Source organism: Erithacus rubecula (genome assembly GCF_903797595.1).
Source record: "Erithacus rubecula genome assembly, chromosome: 4".
NCBI classification, from domain to species: domain Eukaryota; kingdom Metazoa; phylum Chordata; class Aves; order Passeriformes; family Muscicapidae; genus Erithacus; species Erithacus rubecula.
In genome coordinates, this window is record NC_136686.1 from 31,439,113 (window position 1) to 31,465,771 (window position 26,659).

General features: G+C 49.3%; 2 protein-coding genes across 10 annotated transcripts; both read right to left on the reverse strand.

Annotated features, from left to right (window-relative positions):
• Positions 1-555: 555 nt before the first annotated feature.
• WBP2NL (WBP2 N-terminal like) lies at positions 556-10,734 on the reverse strand. Of its 2 annotated transcripts, XM_079303679.1 has the most exons (8): positions 10,572-10,734; positions 7,499-7,607; positions 6,835-6,970; positions 5,226-5,318; positions 3,507-3,716; positions 2,995-3,123; positions 2,586-2,662; positions 556-2,119 (listed from the first exon to the last, which is right to left on the reverse strand). In XM_079303679.1, the coding sequence occupies exons 1-8, from the start codon at positions 10,628-10,630 to the stop codon at positions 2,072-2,074; spliced, it is 861 nt and encodes a 286-aa protein (XP_079159805.1). In that variant the 5' UTR covers positions 10,631-10,734; the 3' UTR covers positions 556-2,071. The 2 variants fall into 2 exon arrangements, with proteins under 2 accessions (XP_079159805.1, XP_079159804.1); XM_079303678.1 differs by lacking the exon at positions 10,572-10,734 and having other exon boundaries at positions 7,499-7,687.
• Positions 10,735-13,531: 2,797 nt separating this feature from the next.
• Positions 13,532-26,364, reverse strand: SEPTIN3 (septin 3). 8 transcript variants are annotated; one of them, XM_079303674.1, is made up of 11 exons: positions 26,101-26,225; positions 24,699-24,815; positions 19,270-19,461; positions 18,910-19,038; positions 18,107-18,188; positions 17,595-17,732; positions 17,103-17,220; positions 16,563-16,658; positions 15,628-15,724; positions 15,100-15,151; positions 13,532-13,927 (listed from the first exon to the last, which is right to left on the reverse strand). In XM_079303674.1, exons 3-11 carry the CDS (start codon positions 19,430-19,432, stop codon positions 13,792-13,794), a joined length of 1,011 nt encoding a protein of 336 aa, XP_079159800.1. In that variant the 5' UTR covers positions 19,433-19,461; positions 24,699-24,815; positions 26,101-26,225; the 3' UTR covers positions 13,532-13,791. The 8 variants fall into 8 exon arrangements, with proteins under 8 accessions (XP_079159800.1, XP_079159797.1, XP_079159796.1 ...); XM_079303671.1 differs by having other exon boundaries at positions 15,628-15,727; XM_079303670.1 differs by having other exon boundaries at positions 24,577-24,815.
• Positions 26,365-26,659: the final 295 nt, after the last annotated feature.

The following is a 26,659-nucleotide window of genomic DNA, read 5'->3' on the forward strand; positions in this document are numbered from 1 at the left end:
AACAGAAACAGCTATGCTAGGAAACAGAAGTGGTTTCTGTCAGAAACTGGACTGATGCAGAGTAGGAAAAGGCTTTCCAGTAGTTACATTATGTCCAGCAGGACAGCAGCATTCCTTGGCACAATGGGAAACAGGTTTTACAGTCTATAGCCAAGTGCCATTTTTCTTATTATGCTGGAAAAAATTGCTGGCAACAAGTTTCTTCTAAAGACTGTAAAGGCCTTCCCTCTGGTGTAATGTACATAGAAAAGGTGCTATGAATGTAGCTGTAGTGAGTAGCAGCCCCTGCTACATGCAGTGATGGGACATGACCATGTGGGAGTTCTGGTTACTTGGGCAAGCCACCAGCCAGCCTTCCACCCTTTCCAGGCATCAAGGGGATAAGCTCCACCTTCACTCCCCCCAGTTACTTGATTCCAGGTCCAGCTTAGCCACAGGGAGAGAGATGTACTGACCCACAGGTGACCTGAGGGAACAGCAGTAGTGGTTGTAGTTCATTTCAGCCTTCTGTGCAGTGTGCAAGAATTAAGGTCAACAAAACAGTGAACTGGCAGATAAAGGTATCAACACTCCTGTATTAAAGTGCAATTCAAAAAGTTACAAACATTCATGGTTGACTTTGTTTTTTAAATACAGAATTGTTAGAATATCTTTAAGTCAGAAAAAGTGTTTATAGATAAGGAAACTTACTTCCCCTCACGTGGAACTGCTTTAGGAATTCATACTTTTAACTTGTGCAAACCTGACTTGCAGGAGAGCCCTGCCATACAGGGAAGTAAGAGGGAAAACACACCTTCCCCCTCCTTGTGAAGGTAGGGAGGCTGTAGGAAGAAGTACAATCACCCTAGATGTAAAGGATCACAAGGGTCTCCACACTAGAGACTCTCTTCAGAGCAGGTTTAACAGCACTATGTCATAAGGAAAAACAAAAGGTTGTGGCTGAGCAGCCAGAGTCTCTGCAAGAGAGCCAAGCATTACTAACTCCCACCCAGACAGCAGTTCCCAGCCGAGGGGCACTGCACCTGTAAGCAACCAGCTCTGGCATTACAGTGCCCACTGCCCACGCTGCTCAGACGTGGGCACACACAGCCTGGCTCCAGCAGCAGTAGGAAAAGGTGAAGGCCAGTTTTCCCCTGTGGAGGTAGCACACAGATCTGCTCAGCAGAGGGAGCCAGGGCTGCAGGACTTGTCTCCTGACAAGGCTACTGCCTGGTCATCTGCCTAATGTAACATATTTTGCTCCAAGGCAGGCAGCCCCCCCCCCCCCCCCCCCCCCGTGCAGCACTTGACTCCATTATGCTTGAGGAATGGCTGCTTACACAGGATCATTGCACAGATGTGGGGCCTGCTCAGACAGGGAAAAGTCAGACTGATCCTCAGGCCTGCCAGTCTATGAGCTCACTGCCCTGAGGCACACCTCTGTGTGCTTCTCTATTCAATAGCTACAAAGACAGCTTGGTCGGGACCCACCCCCTTCCCTCGGTAGCCAAATGCTTCAGCGTCTCTTCCAATGCACTTGCCAAGGTCATCACCCCTCATCTGTTAGTCCAGGATGCCACACAATTCAAACACAATGCAGGATTTCCAAAGTCCCATCTCACACTGAACTGCCCTAGAATTTAAGGAAATTTAACACCTTTCTCGGGCACCTGAGGGTCTATGCAGAGAATCTCATAGCTCTCTACATCTTTCCTCCTGGATGGTGCTTCAGAAGTCAAAAGTTTGGTATTCCAAGTTGTTTTTCTCCAACAAGATCCCAGAGCCTTCACATTTTAGTCCTAGATTAGTCATGTGATACAGTTTAATATGAAGTCCATCTCCTCAAGCCAAAGTCAGGGCAAAAGGTTAGTCCTCCGACCCCATGAGATAAAGCAAGTAAGTAGCAAAGTGCTGTTGTCCTGCCTTGTATTGCCACTGACTCAGTATTTAAGGAGGGCAGGTGCTGAGCTGCCCAGCACTATATCTATTGTAGAGAAACAGAGATCGAGAGATATGCTAACTTGAGGGGTACTAACAGCCAAGTTGTCTTCAGGGAGAGAGAATGTGGGAGGCTGTCTGCAATTTCCTTCTGTTAGTTGTTCTTCTTATCCTCAGGAGGTGTATAAGGAGGTGGCTGATCCTGGAAAGAGATACAGTAGAATCAACAGCTATGCTTGTTTTATGACCAGCCCTTTCCAGGCATTTCTGGGATTTGCTCACCAGAAATGCAGTGAGCTACAGATAGAACCAAGTTCTATGAAACCCACATGCCATCATCCTTAAGTGACCTATCCTTTAACTCTCCTCATTTTCAGGCCCAGTGGATGCAGAGAGCTCTGTGTTTTCTCTGTGCCCATGCAAGTCTACTATGCCTTTAGGAGTAAGACAGGTAGGTAGTAAATGGCTATCAATCTTAAGGCCTTTCTTCTTTCCTGACTGAAAATTTAACCAGCCTTCTTCATGGGAGCCTCACTCCCAGAAAAATACATATTTTCTGTGCCTGTTCAACATGAAGGTACACTAGACTTTGCTAAGAAAGCAAAGAACCATCTCTGCTAGTGACAGAGGAGGGAAGTAGGCTCATGAAGATCAGGCATGATACTCACCATGGGCATGTACACATTGTGTGGGTTAGCAGGGTTGTAATATGCACTGGAAGCAGCTTCCATGGCCTTACTGCCTCCTGGAAAGGAAGAAAAAAAAACCACCTTAAATATCTGAGGTAATGGTCCTAGCCTCAGAGCCTTCTCCCCAGCCTCACCTCTTCTAAGGAGGCAAGAGACCCAAGGAGCCAACAGGAACTGCAGCAAGCTAGGTTAGAATTCAGAGCAGCTCAGGAAAGCTGGCCAGGGCTGACCATGCTGTGCACTGCAAGGCTGAGGAGCTCCCTATAGAAGACTTGGAGCTCTTGCAACAACACCTTCTCCACCCCATGCTTTGCCTGTGCCACCCTCAGCCCAAGCCCCCAGGCACCCTTTTGCACCCAGACCCTGGCTACTGCCCAATCCCATTTACCTGGCATTCCTGGTGTCACCCAGGCTGGGGGAGCTGAGGGGGTTGAGGTTCCTGCAGGAGGTGCCCCAGAGTAGGGTGGTGGAGGTGGCATGTACACGGGGTTCATGTTTGGAAGTGGTGGGTAAATACCTGAAAAAGACAACACCAGGTTGATGCTTTGGATCACAGACCATGGCACAGAGGGGAGAGAGCTCACAGGCCCAACAGCACATTAGCTGGGGACAAGAGTGGTGGTAAGGGAAGCTCTGCAGGCTTGGCAGGGGTGCAGACAGCAGTGATTTGATAATGTGCTAAGGCCTGTCATGTTAGCAGGCAGTAATTCTCTACCAAGCAGCAGCACAATTTGCACAGCACATTTTCAGGTAGCTGGAACTATAGCAACACATGGGTGTGATCAACAGCACGAGCCAGATTTCTGCATAGAGAGCAACCCTCACCATAACCCTCACTGCACCACTGTCATTTCTTCACAGCTAATACCAGACACAGTCATCATTACACAACTTCCAAACCTGGAGTCTGGGCGTAGGGATATCCCATGGGCTGTGGAGCAGGTCCGTAGGCATTCACTGGAGGTGGAGCATAGGGGTAAGAGCCGTTTGGTGGTGGAGGGGCAGCGTAGCCTCCCGGCACAGGGGAGTAGCCCCCGGGGGCAGGCGGGTATGCTCCGGGAACAGGGGTGTATCCATAGCCAGGGTTCTGCAGAGGGACGCCACTGGAAGCTGAGGAATATATGCTTAGTAAGCCAGACATCTTTTCTTCAAATTAAATGTGGAGAATAACATGAAAATAGTCCTGTAATGCAACACTGTTTCCCTTTGTGTTAGGTTGATGTGGCCAGAAATGTGTATTCTATCACCATCAGTTAAAATCGGGTGGGGCAGTGATCTTTATCTCCGTGGCACAAGCTATCTGCTAATGGGCCAAGTTTAAGACTAGGTGGGGCAATCATCTTTATCTTTTCCACAACCCATTCTTCCTCCAGGAACATATTATCTGTTAATGGCCCATTAAGTGCCACTGTATGACTGATAAAATTACATCATCCCATTGGGAGATGCTCCAGTCAGGGGGAGGAGCCAAGCCTTTCCTACCTAGATAAAAAAACTGAGATTTATCAAGCAAGTTATCCATCTTTCCACTGGATTCCAGAGGAACAGCAGACCTTTCCATATCATCTCTGGACTTTCAGAGGAAAACTGCACCTTTCAACAGGAACCACATCAGCCACTGCAGGAGGACTGTAGCCACCATTTAATAGGCCTGCTACCAACACCATGACTGACAAGGTGTCAGGTTGTATTCTGACTCTGTCAGGGTTGGGTTTGTTCTTTGCAATACTGTATTTCTATTTTAATTTTCCCAGTAAAGAATTGCTATTCCTAATTCCCATATCTTTGCCTGAAAGCCCCTTAATTTCAAAATTATAATAATAATTTGGAGGAAGGGGGTTTACATTCTCCATTTCAAAGAGAAGTTTCTGCCTTTATTGGCAGACACCTGTCCTTCAAACTGGGACACCCTTTATCTAGATTCACTAGATAATAGTCCTGGCATATAGTGCCATATAGTCCTGGCATAGTACTGTGCCTGACAAGCATTAGTCACAGAGTGCTAAAGGAAAAAAAAAAGCTGCAAAAATACAACCTCAGGTCTCATACCCACCACAGAGCTCCCACTGCTTGAAGAAAACACCACTGCAAAGCAAGTAGCAGTGCTTTCCCTTTTTTTAATATACTTTCTGAAAACAAGTACTTTTTAAAATGCATTTCTTTAAGAATAAAACATTATCAGAAAAAAGCACTTGTTCCTCCATTTGAAAATTTTAAATAGAAATTGTTTTTTAAAACCTAATTTTCCCCGCTCCAAATGTGCACGTTAGCTTTCCCCATCTTATTATTCTATTTTAGAACTGAGCTGAGAGTAGGTAAGTGAAACAATTTTTATCATCACATATGTCAACTTTTTTCCAGGAGAAATAAGGTTCTGTAGAAAAAGGTGGCCCACTTCAGATGCCCAAACCCCAGAATATTCTGACTGCACAAAGTACTATGATGCAATAAAGAAAAGGGATTGAAAGGGGAACCAAAAGTTCCCCTGGAAAGAGAAAAAATACTTTGCTGTGGAAGAGGGCCGAGGGTCCTCCTCTTCCCATAAAGTTCAGAATGAGTGCAATTTGCTTATTAGCTCAGCCAACCACAGGGGAACGACAGGATCTGAAAATTTCTTACCACTAGAAGCAGCTTTCAACATCAGCTGTCCAAACTCAATGGCTCCTCCACTGTTGAAAGTCAGTTTAAATGTCCCCTGACCTTCCCAGCCACCTAGGAGAGAGAATTAGATTGGAATCAGATTATTAGCCTCCTCAGTACCAGCCCAAGACAGCAAAATTGTTTATACTTCAGTTATTTTTTTTCTTCTTTATTTCAAAACTATTTTGCATCCTATTGCCAGGGAGAAAGAGTCATGGCAGTGCTATCAGATGTCCCCCAAAATAATATCTCAAGAGGATCACAAATTTATTTTTTCACCCTTTGGAAGTTATAGTCATGTAGAAGCAGCCTACTCTAAATACAAGGCTGTTCTGTTCTTTCCTGAAAGGTTTAATGGAACCTAATAATGAACAGTGTAAAGACTGAACATTTATTTCACTGATGTTATTAACAGAAAGCTCTCAGATGAAGTTTTATTGATATCCTCAGTGAACTACAGATCAGGGTTTGCAACTCAAGGTAGGACTTAAATCAAATGCAACATCTTTAATTTCACTGACACACAGAAGCTCAGACAGACTATTAAATGATGATGTATAATAGCAATTTCTCAAAACAAACTTCAAGTAGGTCTTGCAAGATAAGTAAGAGTGCTTTGTTTTCCTAGGGCTTTTTGGGATTTGTTGTTTTTTTTTTTTGATGGAAGGTGCTTTAGGTTCTGGTGTTTTTAACAAAAAAAGTATGTGTCATTTAAATGTAAGACTTATCTTCCTTTTCTAACAATTAAATTAAAATCAAGAGAGACAGTCTCTTGGGGAGAAAGTAGAAATAATTTATAGAAATATAACAAAAGAGTCCATCATGGATAAAGTCATTCCTTTGGCAATTTACCTCTATAAAACCTCTGTCTTAGAATTACTGCAGCCCAAGAGAGTGGGCTGCTCCACAATCCTCAGAGAAGCCAGTCACTTTAAAACATTGTTACAAAGAGAAAGCAAAAAGAATAAACACCTCAGATGCCATGAAAATGCACATAAAAGGGCTGAAGAGGGAAGAAATTTGAATCAGAAGCCATGTTTCCAATCCCTCTTTATCTTTTGCAATTCCCCATGTTTGGTCATAGCCACCACTGCTAAGTCTTACCGTGGCATCATGATCAAAATGGGATCAAAGAAAAATGAATGATGGACACCAGACTCCCAGATCCATGCAAACCATACCCAAGGGGCTCCTGATTTCCCAAAAACCAAAAGTGGTTGCTAATTCTAATTCTGTGTATCAACAGCATGCACTGGTGCCTTGATCATTTACCCACCCTTCCAGGTCAAAGACAGGAGAAAAACAAGCACATTGGGAAACTGAGTAAATATGATGCACACAGCAAGACAGAAGTTAAAGAACTAAACAAAAACCATCATGGGCAAGTCAGTCCCTGGGCTGGGGACAGAAAGTAACATGGTAGCAGTGCCCTAAAGTGGAGGAGAGGGGAGTTACCTCAGCGTGGACACATCAGCTATACCACCACAGCTACACTGCCTTTCGTGTGCACATAAGCTGGTCTGGTGTTCAGCAAAAAAGGCTTTGTGATGTTTGGGAAGAGTTCAACCTACAGAGCACTGGCACCTACCTCCAGCCTCAGCCTGGATCTGTCCTTTGATGTAATTGGCAGAGAAAACAGGCTGCTCAATTGAGCATCCTTTCACCAAATAAAATGGCATCATGAAAGACAGCATAGGATCCTTGCCCTTGGACACAAAGATCATCTGCAAGACAGGAGGGAATGCTTCTCAATTACCTGAGTTCAATAGAGAGAACGTGATGCTAGAGTTCTCATTGTATCAGCATCCAAAACAGGGTAACTTAACCTCTAGTATGAGTATACATTGAGTTACTTCACAGCTTTAGTTTGGGGGACCCCCAAGAGATTTGACAGCACATGGCTCACTCACCTGAAGCATGTACATTCCAAAATAATAAACCACTTAAAACACACCTGCACATTTACAGAGTTCTACAGTCCTGCTTTTTAAGGATAAGCTATGAGAGTTTGCAGAAAGGACGTATCATTGACCGACATGATATGAAATATATTCTCTAGACAGTGATACCCAGGTGACTGGAATGGTGACATAGGTATGAATTATCCTATTTCCACCTTTCCTTCTCCTATGTAGTGCTGTCAGTGGTTCCTTCCACAACAAAAATCCCTTCTTCTATCATCAACTAGGCTTCTGGTTTAAATTTTACAAGATCCCTTAAGAAAGAAGTAACCCTGCTGGCATCAGACCTACCCTGTAAGGGGTGAGATACAGCATTCCTTTCTTGGTGCCTTTGAAGATTTCAGGCTTGCCTGTAACATCACTGAAGGAGAGCTCCACATCTTTACACTGTTTGAGGACACTGCAGAAAGAAATCAGACAGGTTGGAGAGACAAACTTGGTAACAGCTCTGACACATACCCTCATCACACATGGAAGGGAATAGCTCAGCAAAGCTCTGAATATTATCCTAAAGCCCTGCTGTGGGCCCTGCCGTTTTTGAACAGAGAGGGATGATTTATTTGGACTCTTATCTGAGGCAAGCCCTGCTTCTCCTTCATAAAGGGCACCTTTAATACACAGGGGAGTTTGTCTCCAAAGGTGCCAGACTGAGGAATTCCACCGTGCACACAAAGACCCCTCAGCCCAACAATCAGGGCACAGAAAGGGCTGAGGTCAGAAACCATTCCCTTGATGCCAAGGTTTAATCTCAGAGCAATCCTCCATCCTGAGTCCATGCTCAAATTAAGCCCACTGCACTGGAAAACAGCACTGCTGTAACACCACACCCACTGTGCAAACTGAGGAAGTGGCTGCACTGAAACCCTCACTGCTGACCCTGCCTCACAGGACTTAAGAAAGTTTTTGTAGTAAATAGTACCATGTTAAGGAATGAAACAATGAGTCAGCAAGGTCAGCAATAAAGGTATTATTGTTGGATGTCTATGGGAACATTAGCACAGTTTCCAAAAGACACAAACTCAGAGGAGAATTGTGAACACTGCAGGGTCTGGGGTTTAGAGGTGCATGAAAAATTAAACATATTATGAGAAAAAAATTAGTCATCTTGGGAAAGCATGGGACTCTATGGTGCAGATCTAAACATAGCACATAGTAAGAAAAATCTGCAGAATAAACAAAAGAACCTTGGGGATGATAAACCTTCAGCATGTTACAGTGGCAGAAGACTCCAAGGTGCTTTATGGCTCAAGAGCATGAAAAACAAAGTGACAAAACCCAAAATCAACACAAGCTTGAACAAGCCGGATCTAAAACAATCCTTATGTGTTCTGCTCAACATACTGTAGAAGTCAAATAAAGTCAGGAAACTGTGCAATTATTTGGGGAAGAGAGGAATTTGCAGGGCTGCCATATGGAAAAACAACCAACTGTCCTATAGTTTCAGACTGTTTGCTCTTTAGGGAAGAGAAGAACACTAGATGTGTATGAAAAATGCAGCTAACCAAGAATGAAGACATTGAAAAGTCTAGCTTTGATGAGAAAAAACAACCTGACCAAGAAATTCTACTGGGACACCACTTCATAGCTGAGCTAAATGGAGATTCTCAGACTGGCTGGAAGGAACAGACTTATAGGATAACAGAGCTCTCTCCATTTCCAAAATGCAAGGCAGACACATATATTCTAAGCTAAATGCAACCAACTCTTTAACAGCTTTAATCTTACCAGAACACTCCCTCAATCAAATGCCTTGTAGCAGCATTTCACATCATTCTGCCTCACTGGGAAGAATTTCTATGTAGTCATTGTAAATGTTTACTCCTTTGCAGCTACTCACACAAGCAAATAACATGCAACCACCAGCACAGAGAGTAATTAGGCTGCTGAACCGGTCTGCACCTGCATGCCTGTCCAGGGCTGTCACCCTGGGGAGGCTGTGCACCCTGTGGAGCCACACTGCCCTCACTTGTGACTGAGCAGCACCTCAAATAACACATGCTTTCATGATCTCAAGCCAGTGTAAAGGCTTGGAAGGGATCTTAAAGATTACCTAGTCCCAACCCCCCTGCTATGGCCATGGCCACCTTCTACTAGATCAGTTTGCTCAAGGCATTATCCAACCTGCCTTGAACACTGGCATGGCTGGGGCATCCACAGCTCATCTGGGTAACCCCTTCCAGTGCCTCACTACTCTCACAGTAAAGAATTTCTTCCTACAATCTAGTCTAAATTTCCCTTCTCTCATTTTGTACCCATTACTCCTTGTCCTACACTGCAGCTCCTGGTGAAGAGTTCCTCTGTGCCTTCCCTGTAGGTGCCATTCAGATACTGGAAGGCTGCAGGGAGGTCTCCACACAACCTTCTCCAGGCTGAACATCCCCAACATTCTCAGCCTGTCTTCACAGAGGAACTGCTTCATTCACTTTACCAACTTTGTGGTCTCCTCTGGACTTGCTCCAATACTTTCATATCCTTCTCATGTTGGGGACCCCAGAGCTGGATGCAGCACTCCAGGTGAGCTCACACCAGAGTGGAACACAGAAGCAGAATCACCTCCCTTGACCTTCTGCCCACAATGCTTTTGATGCAGCCAGGATTCAAAGGATAAAGAAACATCTTTTAAAGTAGCATGAGCCCAATATGTCAGAGGACCTTCTTGACTGAAGTATTTCGAGGCAAACTCAATTGAGTCTAAACTCAATACAATATGGAGCATATTTTTGGACTGTAATTTTCTTACTGACCACCAGACCCAAACCAACTCCTTTGATCCTTTTACTTCGATCCTTTACTGGGCCTCGGATTTCTAGGATTTCTCTAGATTTTGCAGGATGCTGGGAACACCCAGACACGACAAATTGGAGGCCAAGTCTGCGAAGCTGCTCCGTGAATCCCCGCTCGGGCGAGGGCAGGCTGTGCTTCCATGGAGAGGCGCTTCTCCGCGCAGAGGAACTTCGAATTCAACTTCCTTACTTATGAATTCAAGCGAGCAAGATTCCTACCTTAAACATGCTCTGCCTCTCCGGCGTCACTAAGCGCGTGACCTTTAAAAAACCCCAATTCCTTAAGTTTGACAAGCGATGGATCAGTCTTCACGCAGGATGCCCGTTGGAGCGGCTTTAACGAGCCCCGGGGAAGAGGGGCAGCTCTGCGGCCTCCAGCCAAGCGTGCTGCCCACCGCCCGCCACAGCCCGTCCCCACCGTGCCACGGAGCCCTTCATAACGCAGACCCCGGGCCCAGCCGGGCAGGAAACGGGAGTCGCCCCAGTGGGAACATCCCACCACCATCAGCCCTCCCGTCCCGGCCCTGATGAGGGGACAGGGGGCGAGGAGAGCCCGCCCAACCTCGCGGCCCCGCCGGTACCTCTCGGCATTGGGGATGACGACACCTCCTTCCTGCGAGTGATGCCTGTTCAGCGCCATCTTGGCCCCGCCAGCCCCGCCCCTGACCCCGTGCCGGCAGTGACGTCACATCCCCGCTGGCCCCGCCCCCCGCGGCGCGCGCCAGGCGGAAGCGAGAGGGAAGCGAGGCGGAAGTGAGGCGGCGCTCGGTTGGTTTAATGGCCGCCGGCGGCGGCGGGGCCCCGTGAGGGGAGCTAGGCCGCACAGCGAACCACAGACACCGGTGCCTACGCGCTGCCCTGCTCGCTCCTCTGCCTCTCTCTGCTTAGTGCAACCACGCCTGTTCGCTGCCGTGGTTGCCTCCGTCGAAGTTGTCCAGAACTTGCCGTGCTTAGCAAAGTTTTTGTGGCGAACGGCTTATCTGGTGAACAGTTCTCCGACTGCGCTGAGTGGGCATCTCTGGTGTCAGGTTTGGCCTCTTCGCCTCTGCAATATCACTCCGGGTATCTCGGGAGCAGCTGCTTTGCAGTGATCATCCTGGAACTCAGCTGGTGGTGCACGATTCAGGCTTTTCCCAGCCTATCCATTCACAGAGACTTCTTCCCAGCTGTATCTCCCGTTGTCATTCTACGTGGGATTTTTTTTTTTTTTTTGTATTTGCCGTTTGTAGACTTCCTTGTAGGATATTGGCATGAGCAGATGGCAGTGAAGAGTACCTGAGCTTGTTTTTCTCAGCAAGCTTTTACAGATCCTTTAGAAGTAGTCTATGATCCAACAAGAAATTACAGAGCAGGGTGTAAAAAACCACATTATTACAAACAAATATTCCTAAACCTACAGGGCAAAACACACAGCTTTGTCCTTGAAATCCACATTACAGGCAAAGGAAAGTCTCTCTGTTCTGTTGCACGGGTCTGCTTTGCTTTCTTTAAGCAGGGCAGCACTGTGTCTCTGCCCCAACCCTTGGCTGGGCCCAAAAGTCAAACAGATTACCATTCTGTAGCCCAGGGTGAAGGTGATGGAACATGGCTTCGTGCTTCAGTGCAGTGAAGAAGCAGAGCCCTGGTGGTGTCTGTGATGAGATTCCCATCTTTGATATCCTTGGGCTGAGGAAGGTGGGTTGTGTGGCAGGATGGTTTCTGCAGGCTCCATGCTTATGGCTGCTGGCACCAGGACAAGGCTCCTGCTCCCTGCAGGGCTGAGGAGGTCTGGTGCAGGGGGAAGGGTGTGCAGGCTATATGGACACGCTGCATACAGGAACACCAGGAGCTGTGAATGTGGGCAGTGAAAGGACTGGGAAGTGCTGGTACAGCCCTCACACCCTAGTGGTGCTGAGAATGGCTGATTTGTGTGGACAGGTGGGAGTGAGAGTGAAAAGAGCCTTTGCTTTGCAGTGACAGAACCAGAGAAAGCCACAAGATGGACATATGCTCCTGACAGTTTTGCTAAGGCTTGGAGAACCCTATTCCCAGCCCTGGGGCCCATACAGCTCTGTCAATGAGCATCAAATTTGACTTAAGTCCTCCTCTGCTCCTCATTTGCTGTTTTCTTCCTCCCTCCAGTGCCAGCCTTTCCAACCCTTATCCCAAACCCCCCATGCTTCCCCTTGCAGTGCTGCCATGCCAGGCCATGGCATTCCACATGTGCGTTTGAAGTGTGGCTGGCAGCACTCCTGGAGGGGACAGCCCCTGCAGGCACCTGATATGCAGAGACAGGCAGACACTGCCAGCCTCAGGACATCTCTGGTCTTCTCCTCTCCTTCCTTGTCCCCAGACAGCCCTGACACTTTTGACCACACTCAGGGACACCCAGAAACAGCTGACACACCAGCTAGACACAGGCATGTAGTCTTCAGTAAAGCTGTACCTTTTTCTGCTCACAGGTCTTTACCTTCCCTCCCCATCCCCTCCAGGGAAAGGTAAAACAACAGCTTCTCAATTGGACAAAAAGCACATTGTTAAGAAGGTGTGAGAGCTTGGGAGAGGGAGGAAACAGCCTGGAGAAGAGAAATATTCATGTACTTGGAGAAATGAAGGAGAGACTTAAAGGTAAAGAACAGAGAAAGACAGGGAAAGAAAGGAAAGAAGAAAGGCTGCTGTAGCAAGTGCAGCCATTTCAATGAGGAGAATGAAGAAGAGGTATCTCTTGTGCCCCCCACCCTGGCCCAGTGCTTCTTAATCCATGGCAGTTTGCACTCCTCCAAGATCCTAAAGGTGCTATGCCAAGTGGAGCTGTCCCTGGGGGAGGTCCCAGCAGAGACTCCCTGTGGCATTGTTTTCCCTGTGCTCCCTCAGCAGAGGGGCTGTGCTGTGGGGAGAGGTTTGGCCAGGACCTCCTCAGTGCTGGTGCAGAGAGAGCACTGCAATGGGGGATTGCAGCAGGGACACGTGGTGACCCCAGCACAGATTGGTCTGATCTGCACAGAGTCAAATGCCTGTGACACAAGCATGGCTTTGACCTTAGTGCTGGGCAGGGAAAATGCACCCTCTGCAGCAGGAACACATTATTTTCCTCTGGGTTTTGCTGCTTTTGAATATATCCATTTTCCCCAAGTACTTTGATGCTTCTCAGACAGATGCTACAGGCCAAGAACTAATTCTGTCTCCTCCCACCAGTCACTTGCTCTGAACCACAAAACATGCCAGTCTTCTATCATCTACCCTGTTCCAAGCTGCCATTTCCCCTTGAGAAACCACAGCAAAAAAAGGGGATAAAATGCCAGACCACCATACCCTCAGACCAGCCAGCTCCTTCCAACCCATGGAAGATCCAAGAGAAATCTCTGATGACACCCCTTGAAATATGCATGCATCAACTCCACCATCTCTCCCAGAGTCTTTCCTTGCCATGTCTTCAAGTGCTAAAAACAGGACCACAGCATGCCCCACACCGCCCCCCTCCAAAATCCATATCCCTAGAAATCCTTCCCCCCCAGCACTATTCCCCCCAGGCAAGATACACAGCTGAGACACAGAAACAAGAGAAAGGAAGCTGACAGACAGTCCACTGTGCAAAAAAACAAACCAAGGATGGGGGCACTCTGGGAAGGATGGGGGAGATGCCCTTGTCCCTCTCTGGCACTCAGGGAGGCACATGCACGCCCGCACACACTCACACTTGCATCCTCTCACTCCAAGGAGGATGTGCCACATGCTTCAGAGACAGGCCCATGGTTGAGTCAAGGGGAGCAGGGGTGGGTTGTCTATCCAGAGTCACCAGGTGACCGTGGAGGGGAGGGTCTTTCACAGGTTACTTTCGTGGTTTTCCTCTGTCTCCACAGTCATGGGGGGCAGCCCTCCGTTGTCATTCAGCCGTTTGGCCCTGTAGGTCTCATAGTGGATGTTGTGGGTCACTTCTTTTAGGTCCTGAAGGTGAGTCCTGCAGGGGACAAAGTAGGTTGGGAAAGGAGATATGACAGCCAATATCAGCACAGTATTATTCTTCTGATTTATTCCCTAAAATAAATGGAAGATTTTTTCAGTCAGTCAGTTTAGCTAATTATTTTACCCCTCTTTCTGCATGTATACACACAACTGAGAGCTGCAGCATCAGCATTTGAGAACACACAGGATGCAGGACATGGGCTGAAGTTCCTGGCTGTGCTTGCCAGTGCCACCTGTGCCACTGGCACAGCCACTGGCCATCCTGGTGTGTCAGAGCAAACTAGGGCTTATCTGAAGCAGTGGTGAGACAAGGAAGCATCAGGAGATGTATCAGATTTACTGCAGATCATGAGCTGCAGAACACTGCTGTGAGCATCATCCCTAACCTCCCCAGATAGCCTTGGATCTTGGATTGTTATGGGCTTTGTGATGATCATTTGGCTAGGATGTTTTTACTGAAAGACTTTGGAAAAGCACCTCTGCTGCAGAAGGTATTACAGAACAAAAAGAGGAAAGTAGGATGATGTCAAAGCATTGTACCTGGCCAAATGTCTCAATAGCACTATATTCACAATTGGAATGAGCCACAGGGCTCTGAACTGTGTTTCTGTTATTTTCTTATTTTTTGTGTTGTTTTTAGAGGGAAGAGAGGTGAACCTGGATCTACAGCTCTCCTGCAGAATTTGAGCTGAGGCAGCTTCATGAAACAAAGTAGAAATAAGACAGGACAATGAAAGCTATGAAATATGAAGCTCCTATATTCTAGCACATCCTTCAGCCTGGAAGGAAACACAATCTAGGATGTGACCTCTTTATTACTGACCTGTTGTCAGCAGCAAATAAAAGTTTTTGCAACCTTAAAGGGATTTTTTAAAAACTCCCATAATGGGAGTTTTTGCAACCTTGAGGGGAGTGGTAGTATCCTGCTTTTCTCCAGGCATCCAGCTCATCCATGACAACTAGCACTTACCTGACATAGTGGTCATGTGACTAAGAGAGGCATTGGAGTATCTACCCCCTTAACTCAATCCAACCCTACATCCCATAAGCTTTCACTGCCTGAAATTTACTGTATTTCCCTTTTAGTAGGGGCTCCTTTATTCTGAGTGGATCTCAGGAAGACTCCCAGCTCATCAAGAGCAAACTGGTGCATGACCATGACCTTACCTGATGACAAAATCTCGAAGTAGGGCAAATTCACAGTGATTGAGGTTTTCCACTGAAAAGAAAGCAAGCAATTGTTACACTTGATTTTTTCAACAGCTGCTTTGTGGTTATGGAGAATGGAGAAGTTACTGCCATGGGTCAGGTTCCAAGTGGGAGAGCTTGCATACTTCAGAAAGGACAGACTGTCTGAACACCACACTGTCGAGCATTGAGGAGACACACTAAGAGGTGCTGAGCAGTCACACATGAATTTTCATTTGAAAACCAAGGCAACCTCAGGAGCTTAGCTTCACACACCATGGTGCTCAGAGTGGTTCCAGCTTCTGCCAGGTGGTGATAGTGGCAGCATATTGACCATGGCTGTTCCCTCCTGGCACAGCTATTTGAGAATTCTCCTTTTGCTTGGTTTCAAGCAGTTTGTCACAAATGGGATGGGAAGGTAGCCACAGGACATGGTATCTGGACTCTTGTCTGTTACTGTGATCTGCAGACAACACATTCAGCTCCCACAAGCAAGAGGGTTTTTACCTTCAATGATTCCCCAAGGTGTTTTCCTGCCCAGGACTCTTTTGCCATTCACTTGGTACTCCTTGTCACTGCCCACTACTGCAAAGGGCATGCTTTCCTGCTGGGGAGAGACACGGGGAAAGATCCATTGAACCTGTTCCAGAGACCAGCACCACCATGGTTCCCCATCCACCTTTCCACCTCTCAGCTTAACAAACACAAGGCCTCCTCTGATGGAAGAGATTCTCCAGAGCAAAATGTCACTGGCTGTCCTTTTCACCCCTCAGTGCTATCCCTAGAATTCTGGACTCTCACTTTACAGGTGTTCTTGTACCCCAAAAAGCTTAGTGACTAGCTTGCAGCAGTGCCAAGGGCTCCAGAGCTGGGCTAGTGCTTTTCTGCACCTATCTCCAACATTTCTGAGGAGGGGGATGACCAGAGAAGTACCTTAGCATAACCAATAGAGAGTCTGTCAGCCCAGAGCCGCTCATATTAATAGTTTGAGGTGAATATTTCTTGCCAGATTCATAGTTCTTTACAACAGAAAGACAGGACCCAAATAATCCTTCCCCATAAGCCACATGAACATTCATCAAGTTTAGTGGCTGAAATTGTACTGAGGAAAGCCAGAAATGAGGTAAGAGTGCAGCTTTCATGGGAAGTAGGATACTAGGTGAGGCTATTGGGGACCCAGATATCTTCATGTACAGGGAGAAACTATCTGTTTCCAGAGCACAGAGTTCAGGAGACTCTGCAATCCACAGGGCTGTGCAGATGTTCATAGCTTCACACACCTGCTTTATAGATATCCCTGGAAAGAGACTGCAATTACCACAGGAATGGCGATTAAAAAGCAGTTTATTTCTTATGTGTGAGGGCAATGATGCTGAAATGCAGAACAAAATGTGGTGCCCTCCTCATCCCCCTTTCCCCTCCCACAATAAAATGTTTCCTACCCTGATTTTGTCGTTCTCTGTTTTATCCTCCAAGTCCTCATCAAATTCTTTCTGGGGATAAAACTCGATCCCATTTACTTCCAGTTCCTTGCGCACCTAAGCAGAGAGACATTCTGGAGCACAAAGCAGCACAAACCTGAAGGGAAGGCAGTTGGCAAGGCCAGGCAAACACATCTGGGACATCCTTCCAGTGGGCAGACGCTGGAGGGATTGTCCCAAGGAAGTGCACTCTAAAGTGACGACACAGGGCAGCAATGGTGAGTCCTTCTTCCCAACCTCAGTTACTTGTCTGGGCTCTCCAGTTCCCATAACAGAACATACCACAAGATGTCACAGGAATACACACATTTCATCCTTCTCTAACAGATGCCGTCAGATTTATAAAGAGCTGCATCTTTAGGACTTATCCACCAACCCTGCACTGGACTCCATGCACACCCTCGGGACTGCACTACAATCCCAGGAAGAAGGATACCACTCATTTCTCCTGCCTCCAAGCCAGGGCAGGGAAGGATCCCATCCAGAAGAGGAGATACTCACTCTTTGTTTGAATTCAGTCTTCTCCTCCAAGGTCATGGTGTCAGCCTTAGCGATAACAGGGATGATGTTCACTACCTTGCTGAGATGTTTCATGAACTCCAGGTCCAAAGGCCGCAAGCTGCAGCCCAAGAAGGAACAAGATGGAAGGGGACACTTTTTACCCTCCTTGCCTTTCATCCTAATGACTATCCGAGCACAAGGGCACTAGGGAACCCCTCCTTGCATATATCCTGCTTGCTGACACCATGTTCTCATCTCCTTCTTCCCATCCATTTTGTCCTCTCCCAAAAAATACAGCTGCATTTATCTCTTGCAATTATCTCTTGTAATCTTACACCCTTTCAAGCCCCACAGCACCCAAGGTTAAGCTAAACAGTGGCCAGCCCTGCTGGCAGGATCCCTGGATCCATGTCTGAGGTGCAGCATTGTAGGGTACATATCTGGCACAGAGGTACCCAGGGCTGGAGGAAGGACAGGGGACTGTGTACATACGAGTGGCCCGTAGGGGAGATGAAGTAGAGGCAGCAGTGCACGCGCGTGTCTGGAATTCGTTTCTTCCTTGCAATATTCACTTCCTCTTTCAAAAACTTTTCATATTGCTCGTTGATGTATTTCTCAATAGGTTCCCAGCTGTTAAAATGGGAGAGAGAGATGAATAGACAGGTACAAGTCTCCTTGTGTTCCTGCCTACAGTGTTCCCAGCTCTGACAAAGCAGTTTCAGGCATAAAAAAAAAAAAATCCACCTCAAGCATCTCGCCATCAGCACAGATGATTAAGAGTTTCTGTAACTGGGAACAAAAATAAGCACTCATCATGTAATATGTGCATACCCCCAGTCACACATACAGACCCATGGTTTCACAGTCCCACGGCCCCATTATCAGCCCCCTAAGTGCAATAGGATCCCAGATGCTTTTAAGGGCCAAGCAGATGACAGTCATTCACATACCATCTTAACTTCAACCCTTTCTGGGAGAAAAGGCCTTGACCTTGTAAAACTCACCAGTTCTCATTGTTGATCTGGTCCCCAAATCCTGGTGTGTCAATCACTGTCAGCTTCATTTTGACACCACCTTCTTCAATGACTGAAGGAGAAATTGCAAACAATCTCATACTCTTTGCTGGAGACCTGCTCTATAGTGGAACATGTCTCTGTGTCCCACAAGGGAGCAAGAGAGCTCTGCCCTCATCCCTGCCCACAAGCATGACCAGACCAGGCTGTGTAATGCCTCAACAGTTATGACCCTCATTTGCATGTCCGACCTCAAATTTTGGTAATATCTACACAAAAGCCACCTTACACCACTCTGCCACAGGAAAATGGATTTGTGCTCAGTCTGTGGCCCAGAGGTAGTACCTACCTTAATACAACTTCTCCCCTCCAACACGTCATCCTGAATCCGAGATGATGCTCATTACCCTGCACCACTGTAGGAGTTGTGCTGATGCTTTGTGAGGAGATGTGCACTACCAGGCTTGGGATGGAACCCAACAATGCAACTTGAATAGCTTATTAAATATAACTGCAGGTGAAAATTACTTACAGCAAGGCTTAATCCACAACTGCAGACTAATGTCTTAGGCAATGAAATGTTGAGATATTTTTCTACCCCTCACTTTTGGCTGTGGCATTCCAGTTTAAGAAAAGCCTTGTCTGTCTCTGAGGCCATCTAAAACTGTCCTTTAGCTTCCTATGGAGAAAGGGCTGGCTAATACCAAAGAACTATTTGTGTAGACTACTGGGATCTTCTGCAAGACTATGCTGAGGTATCAGCATTGCTCCCACCCCAGCAGCCTGGCTCTTACCATGCCCAATGGCTTTGATCTCCACTGTCTTGGGGATCTTCTCCTCCCGGTTCCAGCCTGAAGATTTGCGGCTCACCTGGGATTTGAAGAGGGTATTTACCAATGTTGACTTTCCCAGTCCGCTCTGACCTGAGGATTGCAGAGAGGAAGCTTGTGACATTTGCCACAGCCTGGTGATGACAGCAGGCCCAGGGAACAGAGCCAGGCTGGTGGGGAAAGGGGTAGGAGGCGTCTCCTTGCCTTGTTCAGGCTCTGTTTTCCCTCAGAGAACTCAGAGCCCTGCAGGGCTCGCTCTCCCACCTGGCCTCAGGGTTCAGTCCCTGGCCATGGCTCCCAGTTCCTCAGCTGGTCTCTGCCTACCTACAACCATGATGTTGAAGTCAAAACCCGTCTTCATGGTTTTCTTGCGCATCTGCTCGATGATGGTGTCGATACCGATGTAGCCCAGCAAGCTGGCGTTGATGCCCATGGGTTTCATTGGCACGACTGGCTTTTGTCGTGGCTCTGGGACCAGCTCAGACATGGCTGCTTCGTTTTTGCTCTCCACTGGTCCTGCATGGGGACAAAGATTGAAAAATCATTGTTGGGGTGTAACAACAGCCTCCTTGCTGACCTGGCACAGGAGCTGAGGGCGGTTTTGAGCAGCCTTTTCAAGGGCTGTTGAGGATAACTGAATGTCAAGGTTTTAGTGGTAAGGCTCATTATGGAGGAACATCTACTGGAGTCTCCAGCACACTCTATGTACCACTCATCAGATGAGGAGGTGAAGTGTGTTCATTGAGAATGCAGTGCATTAATGACTACCTCCAAACAGCAGGAACAGGGGCAGTGAGGCTGGCTGGGCTGATAATCAGGTACCCAAAGCTCCAGGTGTGTCTCCTTATTTTTGTCTCCTGGGTCTCAACAGGATCACCAGTGTTTTGCCCCTCCGAGTTCACCACAAAATTTGCGATGGAACAGACTTTAAAAAATGATGTGTCAAGTCTTGGCATTGAAACGGAGTTTGGGATGTGTCATGAAGTCTTACAAGCTTGGCCCTTGCCAGGGGTGGCTGCATTATTGGCTGTGGTACACAGGCTGAGGTCCTCAGAGGAAGACAATGGTAGAAGTGAGAGCATGGCCATAATCTCCGTGCTTGCCTCCCACTTGTAGACCAATGGTTTTTATCATACTCAAGAAAATAATCATCATGACCAGAAAATTAATTATCTGCATCTTTCCCTCCTCATCTCTGCTTCCTCACTTCTTCCATGAAAAACAATTGGGTAAAAAAAAAAACCCCGAGGGCTTTCCAGGCTCCCTGACCCTTTTTTGGGTGATGGCACACATTGCTAGGGGCAGGCATCACCCATTTATCTCTGTCTCATTAGTGAGTAACTCGCACCCGCTGGGAAGAAGTGGAGGTTGGGAGAGGACAGAGCATGGAACAAAAGCTCTAATTGGTGGGGAAGGGAGGTGAGAGGGATGAATCTGGAAATGAAGATGAAGGGTATAGGAATCAAATACCTTTCATATACAAGCCAGCTGCAAACTAGAGTTTCTCCCACTCTAATTACTTGACTCCCTCATGCTTTGTCTCATTAGAGGGTTTTAGACCCAGGACAGAGGCAGAATGTGTTTTTGCTTCGTAAGTACTTCATTTGTTCTAGATGCCACTTCAGTTCAAGTATCTCACACTAAATTACCCCCTTCCATCATTTTGGCAGAGTTTTTTCCCCACTTATCAGAATCCACTGGCAGGAGGAAAGGACATGAGCAGCCAGGCAGGCGACTGCCATTTGGTGGTGACACATGCCCCTGTTTGCAAGGAAAATGACTCAGAAGTCACTGAGCTGGGGACACTGATGGCACCAATCTGTGGTCCCCGTGGCAGCTTAGTCAAGCCAGGCAGAGACAGACTGAGAAGAGGTCAGAGATATTTTGTTCAAGGGCAGAGTTAGGCTGCTGCAGGCTCCATGGTTGAATGGGGACCATGCCTGGCACTCCCACATCAAAGCTCTGGTGCAGACAAAAGGGCTGCTCTACACAGTGAAGATTTTACATTTTTTATAAATTGTAATAGCCCACTATCATGTGCTATAAAAGGCCTTGTGGAAGGGCCACCTTTGGCAGGGAGAAGGGTGCCTCCACCCAGCTCCTTTTCACTGCTTGGGATGTCTTTTAAATTAAACTGGGAGAAGGAGCTTTCCTCTGTGTGAGATGATGGTAGCACAGCCACACATGTACAGCAGTGTGGGTGACATCTGAATACTCTTGTGCCACATCTGTTCCACTTGCCCACAGGAGGGAGGATGACCCCCCTGCTGCTTCTCCCCACCGAGTGAGGGCACCCTGGACTATCATCACCCTCTCCTGAAGCAGCGAGCAGCACCCTGGGGGAACCAGAGCACAAGATGGACCACTGGCTTGAGTCAGACTGGCAATTTGGAGCACCTCACACTGCCAGGCAGCTGCTGGGGGAGGCAGCCTGCCAAGCCAAGTGCTTCTCAGCTGCAATCCTCTCTTACACCCATCACAACTATTATGTGCCTTTCCTGCTGATGAAGCATCCCCTGAGGCTCCCGTTGTCTTTTTTTCAGCTTTAACAAAGCTGATGTCAGCCAGGAAAGCCCATTTCTCTGGTACAGCACAGGGGGCCAGGCCAGCCAGTTCTCCTGCACTCTACCCTTCACTTGTCCTCTCCCAGGCTGCCCACATCACCTGTATCATGGTTGTGTGGCTGTGCTGTGTCCCTTATGCTGCTGCAGCATTCTCCATATACACCCCACACAGACCTGCTGGGGTCCTACCCAGCCCTAAGAGTGGGAGAAAGGAGAGAGAAATGGAACAATGAGGGAATAAGACACAGGGGGCGGTGGTCCCAGTGAGACACCTGGCTACTGGAGTAAATGGGGACAAACAAACCCCAAAGGTGTAAGGCAGCAGGTCAAGATGGGAAGAAAGCCCAGCTGAGCAGCTACATGGGATGGGTGCAGGACATGGGCCACATGGGCTGTGACCCTTCCACTGCCTGGGTGGTAGCTTGTCCTCAGGGAATCAGTAATCCTCTCCTTTATTCCCTCAACCCTTGTTCTTGCATAGGGAGGAGGAAGGAGGGAATTTGCTGTCAGCCTCAAGGTTCACTGAGAGGTTCATAACTCATCCCTCAATCTCACCAAGGAAAGCCCTGCCCAGAGCCAGCAGATGTTGCTAACTGCTGTGGACATCATAATACGAGACCATTCCTTTGCCAGCTTCACTGTTGGAGCCAGGAGCTTGCAGTGACTAGGGCAGATATTTCACACTCAGGTTCTTGGGCAGCTATAGGAAACCCTGAGATCAGGAGAAAAGATCTCCAGAAGTCTCCTTAAATATATTTCCTGGATTTTATATCAGAACATTAAAGGTGTCAGGGTAAGCCTTCCTCTCTCTGTGGGGCTCCTTCCCATACAGCCTCAGGCAGGGAAGCCCACATTTTGCAGAATTTTTCCCAGGGCTCATCTTTCAGCAGATGACTTTTCACCTTTTGCCTCCCACAGATGAATTCAAGGAGCCAGCTGAGGAACAGCCGGCCAGGGAGGTCAGGCTGTGCAAAACCAGGACCAGAGCTGTAAGAGGCAGCCTGAGACATGAAACATGCCTGCCTGCTCTCCTGGGAGTGGCTCTGTTTTACATGCACTAAAGCTAATGCTGCTAGGAAGCCTCTGGAGCAGGCTGAGTGGCTGCTCAAGGGGGGGCATGGTGTGTCCTGGCACATCCCATAGCCCTCACAGCTGTCCCCTGTAATGAATGGGCAAGAGGGCACTTCTGCCAGTACAGCTAATAATGAATAGAGGGATAGCCAAGGTTAACCACTTACATCTGCTGTTTGCAAGGTCCCCCTTTTCCCTTTGTTCTGTGTGCTAAGGAGAGCTCATTTAAGAGGGCCATAGCTGGTAATACCCCCCTGCCACCAAGACCCAGTAGGAGGTGGCCCCGGGCTGGGCTGGGCTATCAAGGAAGGGAATAATATTTGGCTCATAAGAGATGCTCCATGTGACCTGACCAAGGAAAGGTGCAGCTCTTGAGGAAGGGACAGGCAGAATCAGAATGAGTACCTGGAGAGGTCCCCGTGGTCCTAGCTATTTCCTGTTTTTGATACTCATTGATGCACCCCAGAACCTCATCCTGAAAGGCCAGCATATGTGGCCAGCAGCAGACACCACTGCTGCAGCTCACCCTTAATGCTCTGACAGTCACAGAAGCTGTGTGGGGACAGAGGTGGCCCTGCAGGTCCCTTAGGGGCTCAGGTATGGGGGCTAACATCTACCATGTCCCGATAACCCAGATACAGTTGCATCCCCTCCCCCTGCCTTCCCATCCTTTGTCTGGCAAGAGGGAGGGAGAGCTGCAAATAGTGCTCACCACAAGCCAGCTTCCAGCAAGGAAAAGCTATTTAACCCCCACATAACACATGGATGGCCCTTGCTGCAGCACTCCTCCAGTGTAGCACAAGATTGTCTCCTTGCAGCTGGAGGCAGTGATCCTCACATGCATCTCACCCCAGCCCCTTCCACCCATGCAGTCCTGGACCCACAGTCCCACTTCCTGTAGACATGGAACAGGAAGGAGGGATGGGTTCAAAACCTGAAAGTGGCTGGCAGAAGCAGGCCCTCAAAAGGTGATGCCAGGTTCCTAGGAAGGAAAGCAAGCAGCTGCTTCAGTAGTACAGCCTCCCTGGAGCATCAGGACCTGCTCCTTGCTTCATATCTGCAGAGATGCTGGACTGAGCATTTATCTCTCCACTGAAAAAATATCTTTCCTTCCTCAGTTCCCATGATGACCCCAGGCATTCCTTTCAGCCGTGCAAATCAATGGCTGAGCCCTGCTGGACATACTGCCTGACCTCAGAGTACAGAACAGAACCATTCTTCTTACCAGATCTTTTTGCCTGGCTTGAAGATCATCCCAATCCTCTGGGCTGCCGCAGCCTTCCTGACAGCAACCTTTCTTGCCCTCAGCATTCTGCAAAGGGCTTGGGCAAGAGTTTGGCTGCAGTGAAATCTAGGGCACCGTGTGCCGAAGCTTCTCTGGAGATGCAGAAGCTGGAGGTGAAGGAGCTGGGCACATCCCCAGCCCAGCCACCACAGCCCCAGCCGTGCCCTTGGTGCTGCTCTCCAGCTGTACAATCCTTGTCCCATGTCCCAGCCCACCCCTTGGGTGGCACAGCTGTATCACAAGGTGAGAGGATGCTGAGCACCCCGGGACCAGGGTACTCACACCACCACCGCTGCTTGTGCTCTGCCTGCATGCCTGCTGGCTCCTGTGCAGATGCCCAGGGAGAGGCACAGGACACTGTCCTCACTGTCCCTGTCACGGGCAAGGGACAAGCCAGGTGCCAAGGAGTTTGTAGGCACTCCCCAGATGGATTATCCCTTCTTTTCAAAGCAGTGCCTGGCACTAGCTACTCCCCATCAGCACCATAACCAGCCCTGCTCCTTCTCCTTCATACAAGACTGCTGCCACCAAAAGGAAAAAAACAGAGGAAAGACAAACCCAGGACCGATTTCCCCCACTGCCCTCCGGGGTTATCCCTCCCCCATGCCCAGAGCTGGGCAGCACGGGGGCACGGCGGATGATGCCTGCACAAAAAGCCCCAGCGGTGTCCCTCTGGCGTTGCCCAGCCCTGCCAAGCCCGGAGCATCCTACCTTTAAACATGAAGCTTCCTTTGTCTCCGAATCCTCTCCCAAGGGGGTGGGTCTCCCCCCCGTTTTCTAGCCTGAGGCTGATGAAGCGGCACGGTGGGCTACAAGGCTCCACTTGCTTTTACCTTTGTCTTTCTTCCCTGCGTCCTCTTCTCCCCCCTCTCTCCTTCCCTTCCTTCTCCAGTGGCTATTTCAGCAGAGCGGGGATGCTGGTGCTGCTCCTGCTGCCATCGTCATGTGACCTGAATATTAAACATCTCCGCAAAATCTCCCCCCGCGCTCCCTCCCCCGGCTCCATCCAGGTCCCCGCCAGCCTCCATCACTTGCGAGGGGGGCACGGCCTCGGGGCTGGAGGGGCCGCTGCCGGCGGGGCCCCATTGCACACCCACACCCCGCAGGCCTTTTCTTGCCCTTTTCCCTCCCAATTCCCTTTCCAGCCTTTTCAGCATCTGTGCTTGTTTAGGGAGGGGCATGTTTAACCCTTCGCAGCTTAGTTCCGGCAGGGCTGAGAAAGGGTGCTCTTTGCCCCTAGGTATTTCATGGGATCAGGGGATTGCAACATCTCCTTCTGCTTTCCCAGAGGGAGGAAATTGTGAATGTTTTGGTTCATCAAAAGCGATTTGCCCTTCAGCTTTGCCTGTGGAGGTGTGAGAAACCTTTTCTCCTCCAGCATCATGACTCCTGGCTGTCAGCCCAAGGCACAGAGGCAGAGCTGTCCCCTCTGTGTGCATGTACAAACGTGTGTGCATGTGCAAATGTGTGCGTGTGTGTGACTGTGTGTGGCGAGCAGGGACAGGTCCTCCCACTCGGACCATGTTGGGGTACACAGGTCACATCCCCGTGGTCTCTGGCATCCACCTCCACATGCCCTTTGGATGCCTCTGGCTGCTTTGGCCTCTGGATGGGAATGCCCTTTCCCTGCTTTGCATTTCCTTCTCCTACACTTGTGAGCCCCAGCTCCAACAGGCACTGTGTCCCTGTCATGCTGTACTGGGGCACCAACATCTGGGAATGCTCTGACACTCCAGGCAGTGGGATGACAGCAGCACCAGGTGTTCCTCCACCACAAGGCACCCCCTTAAGAGACTTGGCAAGGGTTTGGGGTCCCTCTTTTTGCAGTACTGTGGGACAAAAAGAAAACTGCACCCACTGCAGGTTACAGGAACATTTAGAAATAATTGTCACTAGTTACCCCGGGCTAGGCTGAGCAGCGGACAGGCTGGTTTTCCCACAGACAGACAGACGGGCATTTTGGCAGCCAGAAAATCTCCTGACATGGTGACCATAGCCTGTCTCCCTGCTGGGTGCCAGGCTCACAAACACGCGGGCTGTCCTCCCACCAGCTGTTGCCCAGCCATGATTCTGGTGTGGACCAAGAGGAAATCACTCCAAGGGGAGGGGGAAGCCTCCCTCTCATCACCCTGCCTCCCTGAAGGGTCCTGCCCCATGCTGGGCTCCATGCCATCGCCAAGGGACCCCTTGGTGCATCCCTCCCTTTGCCCATCCCGTCCCGTCCGCGGGACCCACCGGAGCGCGGTGGGGCGCAGGACAGCCCCATCTTCGCCGGCGGAGTCGCCTGGGCCCCGTCAGAGCTGCGGCCTCGCTGGGGCCCCTCGGCTGCCGCGGGTCGGGGCCGCGGGGGGATCGGGGTGACGGGGGCCGGGCCCCGCAGCCGCTCCCAGGGCAGCCCCCCGCCGGCCCGGCGCAGGGTGACCGACAGGCAGCTCCGCTTCGTGGGGACAGCCGCGCCGAGGGGGCTGTCCCGCCGTCCCGGGGCGCGGCCGGGGCTCCCCGGGGCCGAGAGGCAGCTGCGCTGAGGGGCCACGTCCTCCTCCATGGCGGCCGGCGGCGGGCTGGAAGCAGACGGGCGAGGGCAGGGGGACCAGGCTGTCCCTGCTGTCGGGGCTGCGGTGTCTCGGGGTGCAGAGCTCCCTGGGGCTGCTGCCATCCACTTGAGCCCCCACTCCAGCCCTGTCCAGCTGGGCCGCCTCCAGCTGGACAATGGGGCCCTTGTGGCCTGCCCGGCTCGCTCCCACGCTGGGTGCCATGGCCACTCCTGCTCCTGCCCAGCACCTTCCTGACCTCT

What these genes read in the sequence shown, in the direction of transcription:
- SEPTIN3 (XM_079303675.1), bottom strand. Translation starts at nt 26,131, where the DNA reads ATGGGGCTGTCCTGCGCCCCACCGCGCTCCG. An exon ending in ATCTCCCCTACGGGCCACTC is followed by an intron (nt 17,221 to 17,594) that starts GTATGTACACAG and finishes CTTGGGCTGCAG; the next exon opens with CTTGCGGCCTTTGGACCTGG. An exon ending in ACCTTGGGGAATCATTGAAG is followed by an intron (nt 15,152 to 15,627) that starts GTAAAAACCCTC and finishes CTTTCTTTTCAG; the next exon opens with TGGAAAACCTCAATCACTGT.
- WBP2NL (XM_079303678.1), bottom strand. Translation starts at nt 7,672, where the DNA reads ATGAGGGTATGTGTCAGAGCTGTTACCAAGTTTGTCTCTCCAACCTGT. An exon ending in TGTATCTCACCCCTTACAGG is followed by an intron (nt 6,971 to 7,498) that starts GTAGGTCTGATG and finishes CCTGTCTTGCAG; the next exon opens with ATGATCTTTGTGTCCAAGGG. An exon ending in TCCCTACGCCCAGACTCCAG is followed by an intron (nt 3,124 to 3,506) that starts GTTTGGAAGTTG and finishes TGTCTTTTTCAG; the next exon opens with GTATTTACCCACCACTTCCA.